This window comes from Chionomys nivalis, chromosome 1 (assembly GCF_950005125.1).
Source record: "Chionomys nivalis chromosome 1, mChiNiv1.1, whole genome shotgun sequence".
In the NCBI taxonomy this organism is placed as follows: domain Eukaryota; kingdom Metazoa; phylum Chordata; class Mammalia; order Rodentia; family Cricetidae; genus Chionomys; species Chionomys nivalis.
The window spans coordinates 178,917,530-178,937,076 of record NC_080086.1 but is presented as its reverse complement, the minus strand read 5'-3'; the positions used below and the strand labels follow the sequence as shown (position 1 = coordinate 178,937,076).

Genomic DNA, 19,547 nt, shown 5'->3' with positions numbered 1-19,547 from the left:
GCTGGCCTTGGAGAGCTCCCAATAGATCAGTTCCACTGTCACAGTGGGTGGGTGCACGCCTCGTGGTCCTGATTTCCTTGCTCATGTTCTCCCTCCTTCTGCTCCTCATTTGGACCTTAAGAGCTCAGACCGTTGCTCCAAATTGGGTCTCTGTCTCTCTCTCGATCCATCGCCAGATGAAAGTTCCCGTGCCATTCTCCTTGGCCTCTCATCAGCTCTCATTGTCCGCCACATTCAGAGAGTCCGGTTTTATCCCATGTTTTTTCAGTAGCAGTCCAGCTGGCCATGGTGAGCTCCCAATAGATCGGCCCCACTGTCTCAGTGGTTGGGTGCACCCCTCATGGTCCTGACTTCCTTGTTCATGTTTTCTCTCCTTTTGCTCCTCATTATAACCTTGGGAGCTCAGTCCGGCTGGCACCTCATTCTTTTGTCATTTTTCTTCATCATTCTTTGTCCCTAAATGTATGCTCCTGTGTAAGGCAGAGGTAACTTTGTTGCTGTATATGTCACGTAATTACCTGAATGTATAGTAGGAAGAGATTTGTAATCTGATCTGTGGCCACCAAATCTTGTAGACCTTTAAGTCTACTTTGTTTTGGTTCTCTTGTTCCTGAGTGAGTACAGTGCAGATGTTTCAAGACTATCCTCTAGCCTTATAAAGAGACTTCTGGCTTCGTTACGAGTGTCACAACCTCCATAGGACCTAGACAACAATGAGGACTTTAAGAGAGACCTACATAGATCTAATCTACATGGGTAGTAGAAAAAGACAAGTTCTCCTGAGTAAATTGGGAGCATGGGGACCTTGAGAAAGGGTTGATGGGGAGGGGAGAGGTAGGCAAGGGACCAGAAAAAAATGTAGAGCTCAATAAAAATTAAAAAAAAAACTAAAAATTCAAGTAGATAAGGATATTTTCCTAAGGGGACTATCTTCCAAAGGAGAGGTGCTATGCTCAGGACTTTACTAGAAAGCTTAGAAGCAGTACTCCTTGAAGAAGGCATAAATGATTAATAAGAAATTTTCCTTCAATCCAATATCCTCAAATTGTACAAACATTAAAATTTCCCCAAAGTATACAACAGGTGGAGATTAAAACCAAAAGAGGCATGGTGGCCATCATATGGCTCAGCTTTTCTGGGTTTTTGTCAAGCATCTGTGCTGGGTTTATGACTTCTGCCATTCAATCTTCATCCTCCCCAACCAAAATACACATCTTTATCACGGCCTCTTTTCTGAGAACTATAATCTTCTTTCATATTTGAATGACTTCATCTTGAAAATCTTTTATTACATTTTTTTTTAAAAAAAATTCTTACCCAAAGGCCATCATTTTAAACCACTTTAACTTAATATCACTCAGAGAGAAACAGTGCCCAGACACTTTGAGCAACCATTTGCCAGAATAATTCCAAAAACTTTCCAATATGTTAAATGCAAATCTCTCCACTCCATGAGAATTGTGTTCAATCAAGTTAAAATCTCAACTCTTAAAGTACTAGATTTCCCCCACAGGCCTCTATAAAGCCTTTAAATGATCATTTATCTTCTTTTTCAAAAAGTGGCCCAGCATACTGCCCGTTTTCAGAATTTCTTTACTTTTAAAAAATTCACTTGAAACATGCTAGAAGAAAGTATCTCATGCAACTGAAATTTAGGAGAACTGACATTAGGAAATCCTTTATAAAATCAAATCACAAAGCTGTGATGAAAGGAGGGGATTGGCCGAGAAAATATCCTCACAAATGCCTGGCAAAACAGAAGGAGAGGGATAGACCCAAACTATTCTAATGCCATGGAGGACAAAGAGAAAAGAAAATGAGTTCTGGTGGTGATTTTGCTGTTTTGAATTATATGATCATTTATAACTGGCCTGACTTCAGTAAAATAAAAAAGCTGATACTATCCCTTGAAACTGGAAGCAGACAAGCAGAAACCTGTACAATGTTTGTGAAACAATGACTTTTTAAATGTATTCTAAGTGTTTGTTATTTATTTTTGATAGTAATTGGGTAATAAGTATAATAATATTATTTTGTTTATTACTGTAACCTTAAAAATATATTTGCCGTCCATCCTAAAGTGTTAAGGAAACAGAGAATATGCAGTCTTTGGCCACATGAGCGCACGGAAAGTGGGTTAAAGGAATTAAGTCGAGCACAGGGAGACAAAATATGTGAGTTTTCATAGGTGGAAACTAAGAGAGAATGCTGTCCAGTAGAAGTTACAATGGCGAGTGGAAAGAAGGAAGTTTAGAGGGCGACTACCAAGAACTAGTAGAATAGAGGTCTATGCTCAAATATTCTAAGGCACAATACGTTAACTAGAGTTCAACAATTGATTACATCTTTTTATAAAAAACTAGAAGAGAAGAATTCAGTTTCACCACATAAAGAAATGACAAGCATTGGAAGAGCTGAAGAAGCTCTCCTCTGAGACAAAATGAAGGAGCTGTCTGATGGGTTCTTCCCCAAGAGAACTTCTTCAATCGTGAAACATCGGGGATTTAAGTAGGTCCTGCTATCTTTCTGACCCATTGTGCTTCTTTTCTTTACCGTGTCTTGCAACTGCTTTCATAATGCCATGCTCTCTGTCTTACCCCTGACACCACATGTCCTGTGGCTTCAGAAACTTGATGTTTTTAAGATCATCGTATGTCCTGACACAAAGTAGAAACTCAGGAAATAGTATTAAATAAATTAAAGAGGAAGGGAAGGAAATTATTTCTATGCTCCTACCCTTCCAAATGTGTTTATTCTGTTCAAAACCTTCTAGCCAGCTAACTCTATGTCATTACTTGGCAATAACTGTTTTATTGATTTTCTAGTGTGTCTATACTTGTGAACAACCTTTTTCCTCAGGAGCTTGTTCCCTGCTCTTTGAGAAAATTTTTTCTTGCCTACTTTGAAATGTTTTAAATCTGTTCTCACAATTTACATTTACTCTGGAAACTTCATGTGTGCTCTTGTTTCATATATCTAATGGAAAATTCTAGAGAGATAATTCCTATCTCTGCATGACTAACATACACACTATCTAATATAGTAGAAATCAACTTCATACTTGCTGAATGAGTAGTAAGTACAAACCTATGCTCTTTGTATCCTGATAGAGAAGTCCAGGCTCCAGAATATGAAACCAATGGACACTTTCATTTCCACAAACATCTAAAAGCACAATAACTCAAAATGACACCCATTTTCTCAACCCAAATATCCTACAATGTCTTCCTCTTATTCCCTGTCTCAGGAAGAATGAAATGACATCTAGACTGTTGCCTAAGTCAAATTCCAGAGTTATCTGTGATCCCCTTTTCATTTCTGATATATGTGTCCTGTTCCTTTTATATTTTCTATATTTATAAATGCATCGAGTCTTCTCTAGCACAAATAATTACCTTAATTAAGGTCCCCACCTTTCTTTTTATAACCCACTCTAAACCACCATTACTCACTTTTTTTTTGTGGCACACACTTTTAATTTAAGCACTCGGGAGGCAGATAAAAGATAAAAGAAGAACTCTGTGAGTTTGAGGCCAGCCCGGGCTACAGAGCAAGTTCCAGAACAGCGAAGGCTATGAAGAGAAGTCCTGTCTTACATAAATAAATAAAGCAAACAAGCAAGAAATAATATCCAGTCAGCATGAATTCTGTTATTAGTGTACAACTACATTTCTCTAATGCTGACTAAAATTTCAAGTACAATTTTCTGACAATTTTCTACTTTATTCAAGACAAGTGAGTTCAATAGACATTCATCCCTTTTAATATTATCCTTCGTGATATAAATAAGCCTTCCAGTATCGGGTTATAGAAATGTATTTTCTTTTTTTAAAATTTATGTATATATATCCTACATTACTCGCTTTTCTACAGTATGAATCTAGTCACATTATTAACCTTTCTGTGACCTTTCAGTTCATTCTGTGGTATCTGAGACCAAATCCTTTATTTGTCACTTGTCATACCTAACCCATCTAACTTCAGTTTCACCTCATCACCTCAGTTCAATCTTTGACCACCTCATCCAACTGCTTTCTGTTTATAGATTTCCACAAACACAAAAATAATTTGGTATTTGCTTTCAATTTAAGATGGAATAGCCTTTCTGCATTTCTTCCAAACTCCTAATTTTCTTTCATGGATTAAAATGGACGGTAAATCTCCAAAGACTCCTTCTCTGGGACCCTAAGTTGGACTGCATGGTATTTCTCCATGTTATTACAAAAATCAGTGCCTATTATATTGATTTTTTTCGCTTAATCTCCCCTTCACAGACCAGATAATTTTGAAGATAGAATGAATTATATTGATCAGGTAGTTTTGAACTTAGTATGTACATAGCACATATGGTTTATGTTTAATAGATTTTTTTTAATTACCAAGTCCCTAGGTTCAGGAATCTTGTAAGTTATTAAATGAAAAGAAACAAGTTGGCAGAGAAGGCAAGACAGTGTCAGGGGTATATGTGGGATACTTCTTCAAGGCATAATTAACTTTCAGAGTAAGTGACCTCCTTTTTCCAGAAATATGGGAAGTCATCCTGCAAGACCTGATACTCGAATTTTGAAAGGTACTCTAACCTCTTTTTGAGTTTGGCTTATGGAAATAACTCTGTGACTGCTCTGGCATAATACTGTTGATTCCAAAACTGTATATATTAGACTATAAAATGAACATAATATTGGCTCTACCTTCTTATAAACGGATAGCATGAGCTTCTTGCTCCTTCACCGCAAGTAAAACATCAAGGCAACATCTACAGGGAAGAAAGTTAAGACTTAACAGACACCAAATCTATTGATGTTTTTACTTTGTGTGTGTGTGTGTGTGTGTGTGTGTGTGTGTGTGTGTAAATCCTATGGAAGCTGGAAGAGGATATTGGATCCCCTAGGACAGGGTTTACAGGCAATTGTGAGTAAGCCAATGCCAGTTCAGGGAACCATACTCTGATCCTCTATGAGAGCAACAAATGCTCTTTGCTGCTAAACCATCTATCCAGACACTCTACTGGTATTTTGATCCTGTAGTTCTCAGCCTTCAGAACCATGAACAATTAGATTTCAATTGTTTGTAAGGTCCCAGATAAGAGACTATTGTTATATTTTTTAGAAGCCGAATAAATAATTTGTAAATTTAAAATTATATTCTGCTCAAAGTTACATAATAAAATCTCACATGATCTTTCTTTATCCATACCAACATGTCACTCTACCTAATCTCTCATGTATTCCATGTGGTATGTAACCTCTAAGTTAGTCATTAGTAACCTTTTTGGTTATCAGATTGATAACTATGGTACCAAAGTACTTAATGTTAAGTAATTCTTATTTTAATTACCAGTGGATCTCAAGCAAAAGAAGACAGCAGGACATAAAATACAAAAGGCCAGATTAACTCTGGAACTACGTGAGAGCACTGAAGATCACATGGGAAAAATTCATAGTCCATGTGGGGTTCAGTACTGCTAACAGTTTGGGTGCAATTTCTGGGCATCTTGGAATATATGCCCCGAAAATGAGGGGCAAAATACTGCATTAATAAGTGATTAAGCACCAGAATAAGTTCAGGACTGTAAGATATTCCTTTTATGGTTATGAGGGGACCCTGAGAAGGGTCTGTATGTAGCCCTGGCTGTCCTGGCATTCTGTGTGTATACCAATCTGACCTCAAACTCACAATTATCCACCTGGCTCTGCCTCTGGAGTGCCGGTGTTAATTGTATGCATCACCACGTGCAGCAAGATATTCTTGTAACCTATTTAGTTTCTTGAGGGACTATCATGCTTTTAAAAAGATAGATAGTAAATTTTCTATATTTTTGGTGTTATAAGGTCTCTATACAATTATTCAACTTTGTTGGTGACATGCAAGAGCCAATGATAATATATAAATAAATGGCCAGCGTTGTTGTTAAACTTCAGTTTGAAAATTAGGTACCAAGATGGATCTGCCCTCAGGTGTATAGATTACCAGTCCTTTACCAGCAAAGTATGATTTAATTTAGAGATTAAACTTAAAAGAAGGAGGCCCATATCCTTTTTTTTTTTTTTTTTTTTTTTTTTTTTTTGATTTTTCGAGACAGGGTTTCTCTGTAGGTTTTTGGTTCCTGTCCTGGAACTAGCTCTTGTAGACCAGGCTGGCCTCGAACTCACAGCGATCTGCCTGCCTCTTCCTCCTGAGTGCTGGGATTAAAGGTGTGTGCCACCACCGCCTGGTTTGAGGTCCATATTCTTTGTTTGCTAATGTAGAGCCTAGGTTCTAGTTTTTCATAATGATCAGATAGACTTAAGAAAGAGCATTGTGTACAGATTAACTGTTCAGGAAATAATAGCAAAAAAAATGCTCTGAAGAAATCAGGATGTGCTCCTCTTCTGGTAGATTACTTTCCTAGCATACACAGATCCCTGGGAATACACAAAGTCCTGGGTTTTAATATCAGCATCAAATAAACCATAGCCTGGTGCATGTCTATAATCTCAGATTTGCACTCAGAAGGTAAACGTAGGAGGATAAGAAAAACGTTCTGGTCATCCTTGGCTACATATTAATTTTGAGGCTAGCATTGGATACATGATCAGATAGATAGATAGATAGATAGATAGATAGATAGATAGATAGATAGATAAAGGAAGTTTTGGTACCTTAGAAATGACACTGATAAATATAACTATTTGGCGAGAAAAATGGATATGTCAAGTAAAATTCATGAGATTTAAAGTCTACTTACAAGATCAAGATAGCTGCATTGCTGCCCGCAAATAGGATTTCATCTAAAAATATGGAATTTTTCAATCAGAACACCTGGGTTCCTGCCTACACATATAATTTATCAACTGAGGAACCCTTGCACAAATCAATAAAAAGTCATAAAAAGTAGTTCTTCACATTGACTGTTAGCTAAATAAAAATGCTTCTTAAAAATGTGCCTTGTTGGTTAAAATTAATATGACTATATATTTCATCTTAAAATATTTATTTATGCTGTTTTCTAAACACAATGATAAATTTTCTGGTCTTCATATTTACTGACTTAGCAGCAAATTTGATAGCCTGGTCACTGCTTCATCCTTGAAGCATTTCCTTCATTTGCAGCCTTTCTGGTTTTCCACGACTCTGCTTCAATTTTCTGCCTTTACTCCCCTATATGATCTGATGTCAGAGACTTTAAAAAACATCTATATGCAGACGACTGTCAGGTAACTAATAACCCCAGATGAGCCCATGTCTCATGAACCCTGAACTTTTGAGCTGCATCCACATCTGATGTGGGAAGGTCATATATCAATCTGTAGATTTCATTGGTTAATAAAGAAACTGCCTTGGGCCATTTGATAGGCCAGCCCTTAGGTGGGTGGAGTAGACAGAACAGAATGCTGGGAAGAAGGGAAGTGAGATCAGATGCCATGCCACTCCTCCCAGGGCAGATGCGATGAAGCTCCCACCCAAGATGGACGTAGGCTAGAATCTTCCTGGTAAGTCACCACCTTGTGGTGCTACACACATTAATAGAAATGGGCCAAGCACTGTTGAAAAGAATACAGCTTCCGTGTTATTATTTCTGGTATGAAGATAGCTGTTGGCCAGGAGCAGGGCGGGGGAGGGGGGAGGGAAGCAGCCTGCCGCTCCTACCACACACATCCATTCTCAACATCTTCGCTTAGGTACCCAATAGGCATTTTGCATGTAAACATCCAGCACTGAATCCCATATTTCAGTCCTTCTCCACAGCCAACCTGCTTCTCCCATAATAACTCCACTGTCATGGGATGCAATTCCATTTCTCTACTTGACAGATCAAAAACCTAGGATGTATCCTTGAATCTCTTCTTTCAACTGTATGTCATATTTAATAAGTAGAGGAAGTCAGTTGTCTTTTCTTTCAAATTTCATTAACAAGATAGCCAGTGTGTGTGTGTGTGTGTGTGTGTGTGTGTGTGTGTGTGTCACAGCTCTGTTCTGAGTTACCATGGTCTCCATCTTGCTTGCAGTAGCTTGCCTGTCTCCTTTCTGCTTAGGTTCTCAATACAATAGCTCAAATTATTCTTTGAAAATCATTGTCAGGTTAAAAGTGTTACTTTTTTTACTCAAAATTCTCCATTAAGTTTCTACTTCCTCAACTGGTAAAAGCGTACTGTGACCTTTGACCATGGCCAGCCCAAATCTTACCATTTTGACTCCCTGACCCCATAGTTGATATCACATTTATTTCTTTTACTACAGTATACTGGCCTGACTTGAGGCCTTTGTACCGGGTGTTTCTCCCTTCATTGGGCATTTATCAATATGCAAATGCATAACTTCCTTATCTCCAGTAACTCTTTGTTCAGATACATAGGTTGTTCTACCTTGGAAACAAATTCCTATTAGATTAAACAATACTATCTAAAATTGCTACTCCTTCTGATTTTCACTAACTTTTTGCATTTATCTGTATTATCAATTGCATTTCTTGTGTGTGAGTATGTGTATGTGTGCATGATGTATCCATGTGTGTGTACCCATGTATGCAAGTGCCTGTACTTAAGCCTGCATATATGGAGTCAAGAAGAGGATATCTGTATATTTATCACTCTCTACCTTATTTTCTGAGACAGGTTCTCTCACTGAATTTTTGGCTCAGAAATTGTGTAGATTGGCTTCCCACCATGCACCTCCTATCTCCTACCTCCCTGGAGTTGACATTATAGGCTTATGCTGCTGCATCTGGCTTTTTGTGTGGGTGCTGGGTTCCAAACTTATATCCTTGAGTTTATATAACAAGCACATTAAACATTAAGGTCTATCAATTACATTTCTAGCAAACTATTCAACTCATCTATTTATCAAATATATTATTTACTCTCTCCATTCCCCTAAAAAAAAAGGTAATTTTTCTCTATTTTTATTCATAAAATTTTTTCCAAGTTTTATTTATTAATGTTTTCCAAGTGTCTTGCAGGCTCCACCACATAAATATTTATTGAATGACTAAGTAAATAAAATCTGTATATGCATAGATTTTTCTTATGTATTTTATTTATAAATGTAATTTCAACAATACCAATATTAATATGTTATAGATCAAATTTATCACACACAGCTATTTAGATATTTAGGTATAATTCAAACAGTATAAAAATTCAATAGTTGTTGGTAGCTTTCAATTACAGTAATGGGCATAGCAAAGTTTGAATATCCAGCACTGGCCTTAAAGTAGGTAAGACTGTAACTATGGTGGCCAATAAAGGACATTCTTAGGGCTTTCCAGTTGAATGAAGATCTTCATCTACTCAACGTTAGATTTGATATTTGAAACTCATAATATGGGTCACAATGACAGGTAGTACTCTCAAAAGTGTTGATATAAAAATTCATAGGTGTTATAACAGCATTTGAAAATTATTTTACATATTTTATTTGATTGTACAGCTTGACTTATCGCTTCATGTTTCACTTACAGTTGATAAAAAGGAATAATTAAGATACATGATAAAGATCATACACATATGTAGGATACATATCAACTACTCAACTCACATCTTTTTTTACTAAATTTGTAACCGTGTCCATACAAGCTTTGGATGTATGTCAAGTCAGACATTTACTTTTTGAAGTTTAATCGTCCATTGTGGAAAAAAGATCACAAGATGAATATTTAACATTAGTATGAACTTTTGTTTATTGATACAAATTTAAGGTCAATTTTGTTATATGTATATTTCTACTCTTATTTAAGTTATTATGTTTATACAGCTCATTTAAAATGCAATGTATAATTTAATATTATGGATTAATAGATAGTCATCTGTAATATTCAAACTTGTAATCATATTAGTTAGGTTTTCTAGATAGACAGATATACATTTCAGTTAGACAGATAATCTTCAACACTTCAAAGACCAACAGAATATGATATTTGAAAGGTTTCAAGAACTTAGACTTTTCTAGACAGTGAAACATGTCTGCACCAATTATTTCAAGAGGATGATGGGAATCAAAGAAGCTCTCTATAGAGTTTGCTAGTCATTTGTGCAAGAAACTGCTCTTGCCTGAACTGCTTAATATGCTGTATGAACTGGTCATTCAGGACCCACAGTAAAATGACTGCTGAACTTGCCTAAAGAATGTGAGATAGTCTTTCAGGATTTCTGCTTCATGAAAGAGTCTGAATGACATTTTCAGGACACAGAAGAAAGTGAATGACAAATTGCCAATAAACTCAAAGCAGTCTTTCAAATTTCCTGCTTCATGGAGAAAAGTCTGCTGGAAACTATGGGCCTGTAGACTGAAGATGGACGCCCACAACATTACAGAAGAACTTTGGGTGACTGTCCAGGTAGCAAGATGTCTTTGTCAATTCTAGAGTTTTGAAGTTGCTTATAATGCATTTCCTATTTACTTAGGTAATAGTATATCTTTCTGGGGTCTTTGATGGAGTTGAAGACAGATAGTTATACTTATAGTTTTCCTTAGTTAATGATAAAAGATAAATTAGATATAAAACAATAGACTCACAAAAAATATTGTAACTGTAATTCTTGCTTGATACCTGTTTTATTACATGTAATTATACTATGTTAAATTTTAAACCTTCCTTTTTATTTACACAGAAAAGGGAAGATGATATGGGATTCCCCTTTGTGTGCTATAAACCATTGGTTAATAAAGAAGCAGCTTTGGCCTATGGTATGGCAGAATTGATTTAGGCAGCAAAACTAAATGAATGCAGGGGGAAAGAAGGCGGAGTCAGAAATATGCCATATAGTTGCCAAAGGAAAATGATGCCAGAACCTTACCAGTAAGCCACAACATTGTGATAGTAAACAGATTAATATAAATGGGTTAATTTTAGATGTAAGAGCTAGCTAGGAATATGCCGGCCAAACAGTGCTATAATTAACATAGTTTTATGGGATATTTGGGTCTGGGTGTCCAGAAAACAAAATTACAGTTGCCATTTATATATCACCACTAAAAGTCCTAAGGTCTTTGACTTCCTGTAAACTCCAATTCCACTTACTAGGCAAAGGGACTCAAAGAAGTACTGTATGCATTTCAAAAGACTGAAACACATCAGACCAGAATATAAATGGTTCATTTATTTGCTTTTGCAATACTCCAGCTATTTCTAAAATGGTCTGTTTTTGTCAGTCTACTATCTACATTAATTATTTATTGAGTAGTTACTTTGTAGCAGATTTAATGTTTACGATAGTTAGTATTGTTAATTTGATGAGATCTAGATTCATCTGGTATACAAGCCTTTGGAGATTCCAATAAGAAATTTTCTAGATTAGGTCACCCTCTAGGCATATGTGAGACGGATTATCTTGATTAGATCAGCCTCTAGGCATGCCTGAGATGGATTATCTAGATTAGGTCAGCCTCTAGGTATATGTAGATGGATTATCTAGATTAGGTAATCCTCTAGGCATATGTGAGATGGATTATCTAGATTATATCAGCCTCTAGGCATGCCTGAGATGGATTATCTAGATTAGGTCAGCCTCTAGGCATATGTGAGATGGATTATCTAGATTAGATCAGCCTCTAGGCATGCCTGAGATGGATTATCTAGATTAGATCAGCCTCTAGGCATGCCTGAGATGAATTATCTAGATTAGATTAGCCTCTAGGCATACGTGAGATGGATTTTCTAGATTAGGTCAGCCTCTAGGCATATGTGAGATGGATTATCTTGATTAGATCAGCCTCTAGGCATACGTGAGATGGATTTTCTAGATTAGGTCAGCCTCTAGGCATACGTGAGATGGATTATCTAGATTAGGTCAGCCTCTAGGCATATGGAGATGGACTATCTAGATTAGGTCAGCCTCTAGGCATACGTGAGATGGATTATCTAGATTAGGTCAGCCTCTAGGCATATGTGAGATGGATTATTTAGATTGAGCTCATGGAGGCAGAAAGGCTACACCACTCTATGGACTTCTATCCTGGATGGAATACAAAGGAGAAATTGTGCTGAACAGTAGCATTCATTGCTCTCTACTTCCTGACTACAGATATAATATTACCAGCTATGTTAAATTCCTGCTGTCAACATTTCCCCAGAATGATTGACTCTACACCCAAACTGTGAGCCAAGCACATTATTCCTTCCTTAATTTGCTCATTTCAGGATTCTTTACCACCACAACAAAAAACATAGCTAATTAATTAACTGGTCTAATTTTCAGTAATGTTGACAAACTAGAGATAATTCTGGGATGAGAAAAGAAGATAGGATGGTAGCAGTGATAGCATTGGAGGTGTTGGGTTTGAAGAGAGGAGTTATGGTATAGAGATCATAAAGACTGGAGGTAGGGATTACATTAATTGTAACATCCAAAAAAATGCTGTGTGCAAAAGAAAGATGATTTGTATTTGCAGAACAGTTGTGAGGTAAAAATTGCATGGCTCAATATAATTGAATATCAGACTTGGTTTAAATAAAACTGAGTTTTTGGAAATCAAAATTGCCCCCTCTGTGAGTTACTGAAAACCTACAATCAAAAAGACATGGAGTATTCTCATTTATAGGACTTAAATGCAGGAGATGCCTGCCCTAGGTGAGAGTTGTCCCAGGTCTCTTTCCACCTCTCAGACCATAGGGTTGGTGATGATGACACCTTTAAGAATAAAGATTTCTGAACATGCACAGTGGTACGACAACCATTATCTACCACATCATGTTTTCTGTGCCTGATTGGTCATACCTACCCATCAGCATGTTAGACCATTTCAGAAACTTAGATTTTGGGTCTCAGATTCCTCAGAAGCTGAACCTCAGCCTAGAAGTAAGAGGAATTGAAGGATAACCCTTGCCACACTCACCTCTGAACCAATCATAATAAGAAAGAAGGGACGCAAAGTCAGGATGAATGTAGAAACCCAGTATGAAAAGAGGAACAAACAGGGTCATAAGTACAAAATGATTTTGGATCCAACATGGGGAAGAACGATGTGAAAACGAAGTAGGAACAACTTGTCTCATAGGAAGAACTTAACTAAGACTGTTCACACTAAAGATATATGAGTATCCAGACAATAGCACTGGACCAAAGCAGAAGATGAAAGAAAAGGTAGATGGTACTGACTGGGTTGAACTTGAACTCCTTCCAATGAATGTTGGTACTCTAATTTAGGCAACTGTACTGTCTGCTGCCTAGAGACTAAATGGAGATAAGTGCTTTGCTTTCAGGGTGTTTTGTGTATTTAAGCAAAAACTGAATCTATTTCCTTTAGATGGACACCCTTAGAGTGCATAAAGGTAAAAAAAAAAAAAAAAAAAAAAAAAAAAACCAGCTCTCAGCATGAATAAACTCCTCCCAGCAAGAACAAAATAGAGATACACATGAGAAAGTTAATTTGGCTTTATCTTCTGAAATACCAGGTTTCCAGAAAAGAAGACAGGGAAGGTTTTCTTCATTAAAAGCAGAAAGTGTTTCCTCCTTTTGTGTGTGTGCTGTCAGTTCAAATTTTGAGGACTAGTCTGAGACTATTCGGGATGTAAATGGATGGCCCATTTTGTTGGGAAAGAGACAACAGGTAAAAGTGTCAGCAAGAAAAGATGGGCACAGTTTCTTCTACAGACATTTATGACTCAAGTTCTGCCCTGTTTGCCCCCAAAAGTAGAAAAGCACGCAGAATCTCAGAGAGGGAGCACTTAGATAATTTGGGGGCACTTATGAAGAGCCCTTACCTTAGGATCATGGCTCCTTTTAAAGGCAACGTTTCTCAAACGATGTCACCACACACAACAAGCAATCAAATTCTGAAGACATTTGAAGGAGAACTTACATGTGTGGAAGACATGATCCCAAACATGGGAAACATTAAGCCAGGCAGTAGAGCTGTGACTGACAGGGGTAAGGCTTCTGTGACCCAAAAGATGGCCACAACAAAGAGGACGTAGGCACATTCTGCTTCCTGCAAAGAATCAAGACAAGACATCAGGTGAAAAATCAAATGAGCCCCAGAAATCACCCTTCAAATAATTAGCACATTTGCTGGATGCAACTGAGAGAGGGAGGTTGTGGAAATGTCTCTGTTGTTTGGTTACCACCACATAGTTGTTTTTAAGGGCTTTGGAGCAGAAGTTAATAAACATGAAACTGGAAACCTGGAAAGTTTTCCGTCCTTTTTTTCATATTTCCCTCTGAAAAGAATATCTTAGAATCAATTTTCTTTGCTCAAATTAATTAGTGCACATGAATGTCTGTGTTTGCTCTCATTTGGCATCTCAAATGTACTCGGAGTGTTGTTGGAAAGCAGAACTAGGCAGACTGGAGACATTTCTTCATGATATACCTTTCTGTTAATTGAGTTACTTTTCTCTTTTAGCTGCATATGTTTGGATGGGAACTGCATTCATATTTTCTAACCAAAAGTGGGAAATCAACCTAGAAGCAAAGACTTCCTGGAGTGTATCTCAGAGCAAGCACAGTGATGAGACAGGTGACTCAGATGAACCTGAATTCAGCTTCTAAGTGCGTGAATCTGGGGGTGCAGGTTCATGTGCTTACGAAAAACTGGCTTTTTGAGGAAGGCAGCTGAGTTGCTGTGGACAGCACAAGGAGGATCAAAGGGAATCTTAATCTTAATGAAATCTGTTGCTTTGCTTAGCTGGAAACCAGGTTTCTGTCTTAGGGCACTAAAAGGAAGTGGTGAAATTTACAACCATTGTAACCTAAATAATTTGGTATGGAATCACTTGAAACGTGCCAAACAATCAATAAATGTTGTCATCCACTGTATTGCTGCTTCTTGTTCTTGTGCTGTTTGCTGTCTGAGAACTCTAGGTTGCATTGGAAATTTACCGAGAGAGACTGTGTGCTAGGGTTTTGATGAGGTCTTTTCTTTAGGTCTGCACAATATCCAGCTTCCCTCGTTATGATTCACCAACATCAGGCTGAATCCTTTGGGCTGGGCATTGGCTTCCCAGCATCCTTTCTCTTTCAGTGAATCTAAGAGAGTCTTAATAAGCCCAGACTCTGCCGCATCTTCATTGTGTTATCTTTTTAAAGGAAAAAGAATAAAGGTGTTTTGATGTTGACGGTTTTCACAGAGTCTGCCCCTGTAGTCTTGACAAACAATAAAACAGCAAAATAAAGCGGAGCCTTGACTGAATCCTTCTAAACAGCTCTAGAGAGATTCTGTAGGCACTAGTTTAGTTTAAAATGCCAGTGTATAGGGACGACTGTGTATTTTGTTTTAACGATAACCCATAGATGGCCCCAAAATTTTTCCTTACAACCTTATGCTTCCTGCCGTACTTACAAGAAGACAGCATGGGCCCCTTGGCTATCATATGCTCCTGAGTTATGGCCAACCAGTTTCCTAGTGCTGTTTACTGTTCTTACACTAAGCCTCAGCTCTGCCCCTCTGCCTCCACCAAAGTCCATTAGAGACAAGCTTGTTCCAAGACCAGACCATCTTCTAAGAAGGCAGCTTGATTTCCTCATTCTCTTTCATAAAGCTAAGATTAAAGGCCCGTACACCCTGAAAACACTCTACAGCAACTACATATAGCACTCTGCACCAGAAAAATAAAAGAAAAAGCCAAATGAGACTGGTGAGTTCTGGTCACCACCTCTAACCTCTACCGTGCGCTTGAAATTTTTCCCTAACAGTCCTAATCTGCTCAGATGGGATAGTTTTGGTAACGGAACAACCAGCAAAATTTCACTTTCTGAATGGTTACATTTCCTGAGAGATTTTCATATTTTAACTAATGCAACTGTGACTTTATCAAGTAAGCACCTTTTAGTTGTTTTTTTTATAATAATTCAAAATTTTCAACTTGTATTCAATCATCTTTCCTCTACAACCAGACTTATTCCCATACTTCTTTTTTTTTTTTTTTTTTTTTTTTTTTGGATTTTTTGAGACAGGGCTTCTCTGTGGTTTTGGAGCCTGTCCTGGAACTAGCTCTGTAGACCAGGCTGGTCTCGAACTCACAGAGATCCGCCTGCCTCTGCCTCCCGAGTGCTGGGATTAAAGGCGTGCGCCACCACCGCCCGGCGCCATACTTCTTGACATTAATTCTTTATCTGCAAAGACTCTTATTGAGCCAGACATGGTAGCACATACCCTTAGTCTTAGTTTTGGGGAACTAAGGAAGACTACCCGAGACTGAAACTAGTCTGGTCTACACAGAAAGACTGTCTCAAAACAGACAGTCTCCTTTTGAGACCCTCTTGATGTGTGGATCTGATCCCTGCCTCTCACTTTGCATCAGACTCAGCATTTCTGTTTCCCAGGTTGTCTCCCAGTAAGCCTCAGGGCCTCCCAGTGGGCTTTTTGATACCCACTTCTGTTCAGATTCAGGACTCTTTACCTTATTTAAAGATCTGAAGTAGTTGAAATTCTAACAGGCAAATTCAGTTTGGTAAACTCACAATACTTGACTATTTATATATGTGAAAATTTGTGTATATGTAAAACTTAGGCTCAAGATTTATAAACCAGTAGATTCTATGTTAAAATACAGTAAATTTACGTTTTTAAAAAGTGAGAGACTGGGTAACATTACTATCGTGTTGTGACATAGTTCTCCAAAAACAAAGAGAATGTATTCCTTAGAGAATGACACCTGCTTTCTCCCTCTGCACAGCACCTCCCCATGCCCTGCTCACCTGCTAAGTTAGTATTTGTGTCAATGTCTAATTGCAAACCCTTCCCTCCTCTTCTGGCTTTCCCGAGTTTTTGTATTTACTCATTGTCTTTCTCTGCTTATATCCCATATAATCCATGGACCAGCAATGTTGGATAATGGATTGTTGGATCATTGAATCATGGATCACCTGGGAACTTGCAAGAAATGTAGGATGTTGGCCTGTTCCTGGATATACTGAAACAAGACCAGAATTTTCAAAGTAACCAAGTGATTTATTTTTTGCTACTAGTAGCTTTATTATTATGGAATATTTAAATAGGTTCATCAAAATGTTATTAAAATTAATTGGACCACTTTCTTTGCACTTTTTAATAGAGATCTAATAAAAGTAAATCTACCTCTCTGTGGTTCACTTTCCTTTGCCATTGGACAAGGTACTCTAGACTGTAGTGACTTAAAATTCTTAAAAGTTCTAGATAACTACCCATCATCTGTCTATGGGGGAAAGAGTCAGGAAGCCACTCACATTTTACCCATCATCTCTAAACTTAAACAATGCATCTGTATTCTTCCCTTGGCTTTTGCTGAAAGTTCTCAAAGAAGTATACTGGGTCAGTGATGGAAGTCCCTCAAGAGCTGGATTCTGCAGACTTCCAGCAGTCACTTCCTCAAGCTTTCCTGAAGGTTCTCATTCACACAAAAGCACTCTGTCTGAAGGATCCTGGTGGGAAGCGAGGCAGGATGAAGACAGACATGGTGCTAGAGAAGGAGCTGAGAGTCCTTACTGATGTGAGGACTCTCAGCTCCTCTCTAGCACAATTCTCACTTTGAACAAAAAAAGAACAACAACAACAACAACAAAAACCAAAACCAGAACTACTAGCGTATAACTAGAAAGGCATAGTGCCGATGGGGTGACTTAGCCCAAAGACTGAGTTGATTTCTGGAGCCCACGCTGTGAAAGGAAAGAACGAAATTCTGCAAGGTGCCCTCAGATTCTCTCTCTGTCCCCTACTTTTCTTCATCCCTCCCCTACGCTTCAAATTAATGTATCTTTTTTATTCTGGAGACATAGAACCAAGTGATTTTTATTGTTGTTGTTTAGGGTAAAGATTGAAAAGCTATTAGGTATATGATCACTCAGTCTATTCTTCTTATATTTATCACTTGCTCCAGAATCTTGCTTGCAGGGAATATCCTACTGCCAGTTAAATCCCTGGATTTCTAAGCTATTTGGAAAGTCTGACAATCCTGCAATGTGCAGTCAAAATCATATCCCCTTCATGGAGTTTCCCCAACAACATTTGAACATCAGTTTTTCCATGTGAGTAATTCACATATAATTATGCAATGTTTCTGTTGTCTCTGTTAGATAATTTGCCATAATTTGTAGGAATTTTCCATGCCTGAATGAAACTGAAATTCTAGACAAGGAGGGAACACACAGAGTCACCCTTGTTCAAGTAGTGTGAGGGAATTATTTTCCCCATCTCAAGCCCACCCTTCGAAGTCTAGTAGATGCTTGCAATACTTTTGGTGTTGTTATATAAACTGCAACCATGGCAAGCATACATTTTAATTCAAATTTTGTTCCAGAGTTAGACAAGTCGTTTAGTATTATAAATTCTTGATCAGAGAGACAGAAGTCAGAGTAGTGCTATTTTTATCTTGTTCTATGTATTGTGACAGAAAACACAGGAAGAAAAGAACTATTGGTCTTGGAATTATGACTATCACAGACATTGCAAAACGTTTTCAAGATCCATGGTACCTTTTTTGAAATGCTATATATGAAGTGAGCAAAATGAAGGTGGAACAGGAAAGAAAAGAAGAAGGGGAGGAAGAAAAAGGAAGATAAGAAATATTCATGAATTTCCTCAGGACTAAAAATGCCACTTAGTTGTTCAAAAGTCTCTAGATACCCTATTTTCCCTAAAAATATATATAGTTTATCTCAGAAAATAAGACACTCATTCAGGGAGAGGAGACTGTTTATTATATACTCATCAGGCATCCCGTTAGATCACACGGAGATGATGCCCTGTCCGGTAGCCTAGGATGCTTGCCTGTGCACCTTTCCTACCCACTCTTGGCTGCCTCTACCTTTTCCTATGGCAGGAAGGTTCTCTCCCACTAAGGGTGACGGAAGTGTTCTGGGAAGACACTGTTCCTTTACAGTAAAAACATCAAGGTGCTAAAACCTTGGAGCAATCTGTTTTCAAAGAGCCTTCAAATTTCTAAAATATTTAGGACAGTTAAAAAATACATAACAGATATGGTTATTTATCATAGTGAACAAGTGTGAACTTTGTTGCATTAACTTAATTTTTTTAAATGTAAAACATTTCTGTGAAAAACTAGTCAGTGTGGCTCCTCTGTATTCTTCCCTGTACTTATCCCCCAGATTTGCCCCAGCCTGGCATGAGGTTTGTCACTTTCTTTCAGTGTTTGTGTGATTTTGCTATATAGAAATCATTAATATTTCCTTCTGCTCCTCCTCCTTCTCCTCTTCATTTTCTTTGGTTTTTAAAGACAGGGTTTCCCTGTGTAACAGCTCTGGCTGTCCTGGAACTTGCTTTGTAGACTAGACCGACACTGAGCTCACACAGAACCTATACCTTTGTATCCCAAGTGCTGGTATTAAAGGCATACATCACTACCCCACAAGACCGTTAACATTTTAATAACTATCTTTTCTTTTCTTTGTGTGTAGTGTCTGCATTTGTGCAGATTTGTGTATGAGTACACCTGCCTGTGCAAACAGGTGTAGGGTCAAAGGTTCATGTTAGAATGTCTTTCTTAACTACTTCTCTTCCCTCTTTCTTGACAGTCTCTTAGTGAACCCTGAGCTCGGCATTTTGGCTAACCTGGCTGACCAGTGAGCCATGGCATCCTCCTGTCTCCACCTCCCGGCACAGGAATTATAGAAACACACCACCACACCTGGCTT

General features: G+C 37.9%; 1 protein-coding gene across 1 annotated transcript in view; it reads right to left on the bottom strand.

The window, feature by feature from the left end:
• The window catches only part of Slc13a1 (solute carrier family 13 member 1), a 90,659-nt gene that overhangs the window by 55,580 nt on the left and 15,532 nt on the right, over window positions 1-19,547 (bottom strand). The window contains exon 2 of the mRNA XM_057785151.1: window positions 13,780-13,908. Coding sequence (XP_057641134.1) covers window positions 13,780-13,908 — 129 coding nt within the window. The remainder of the gene's footprint in view (window positions 1-13,779; window positions 13,909-19,547) is intronic.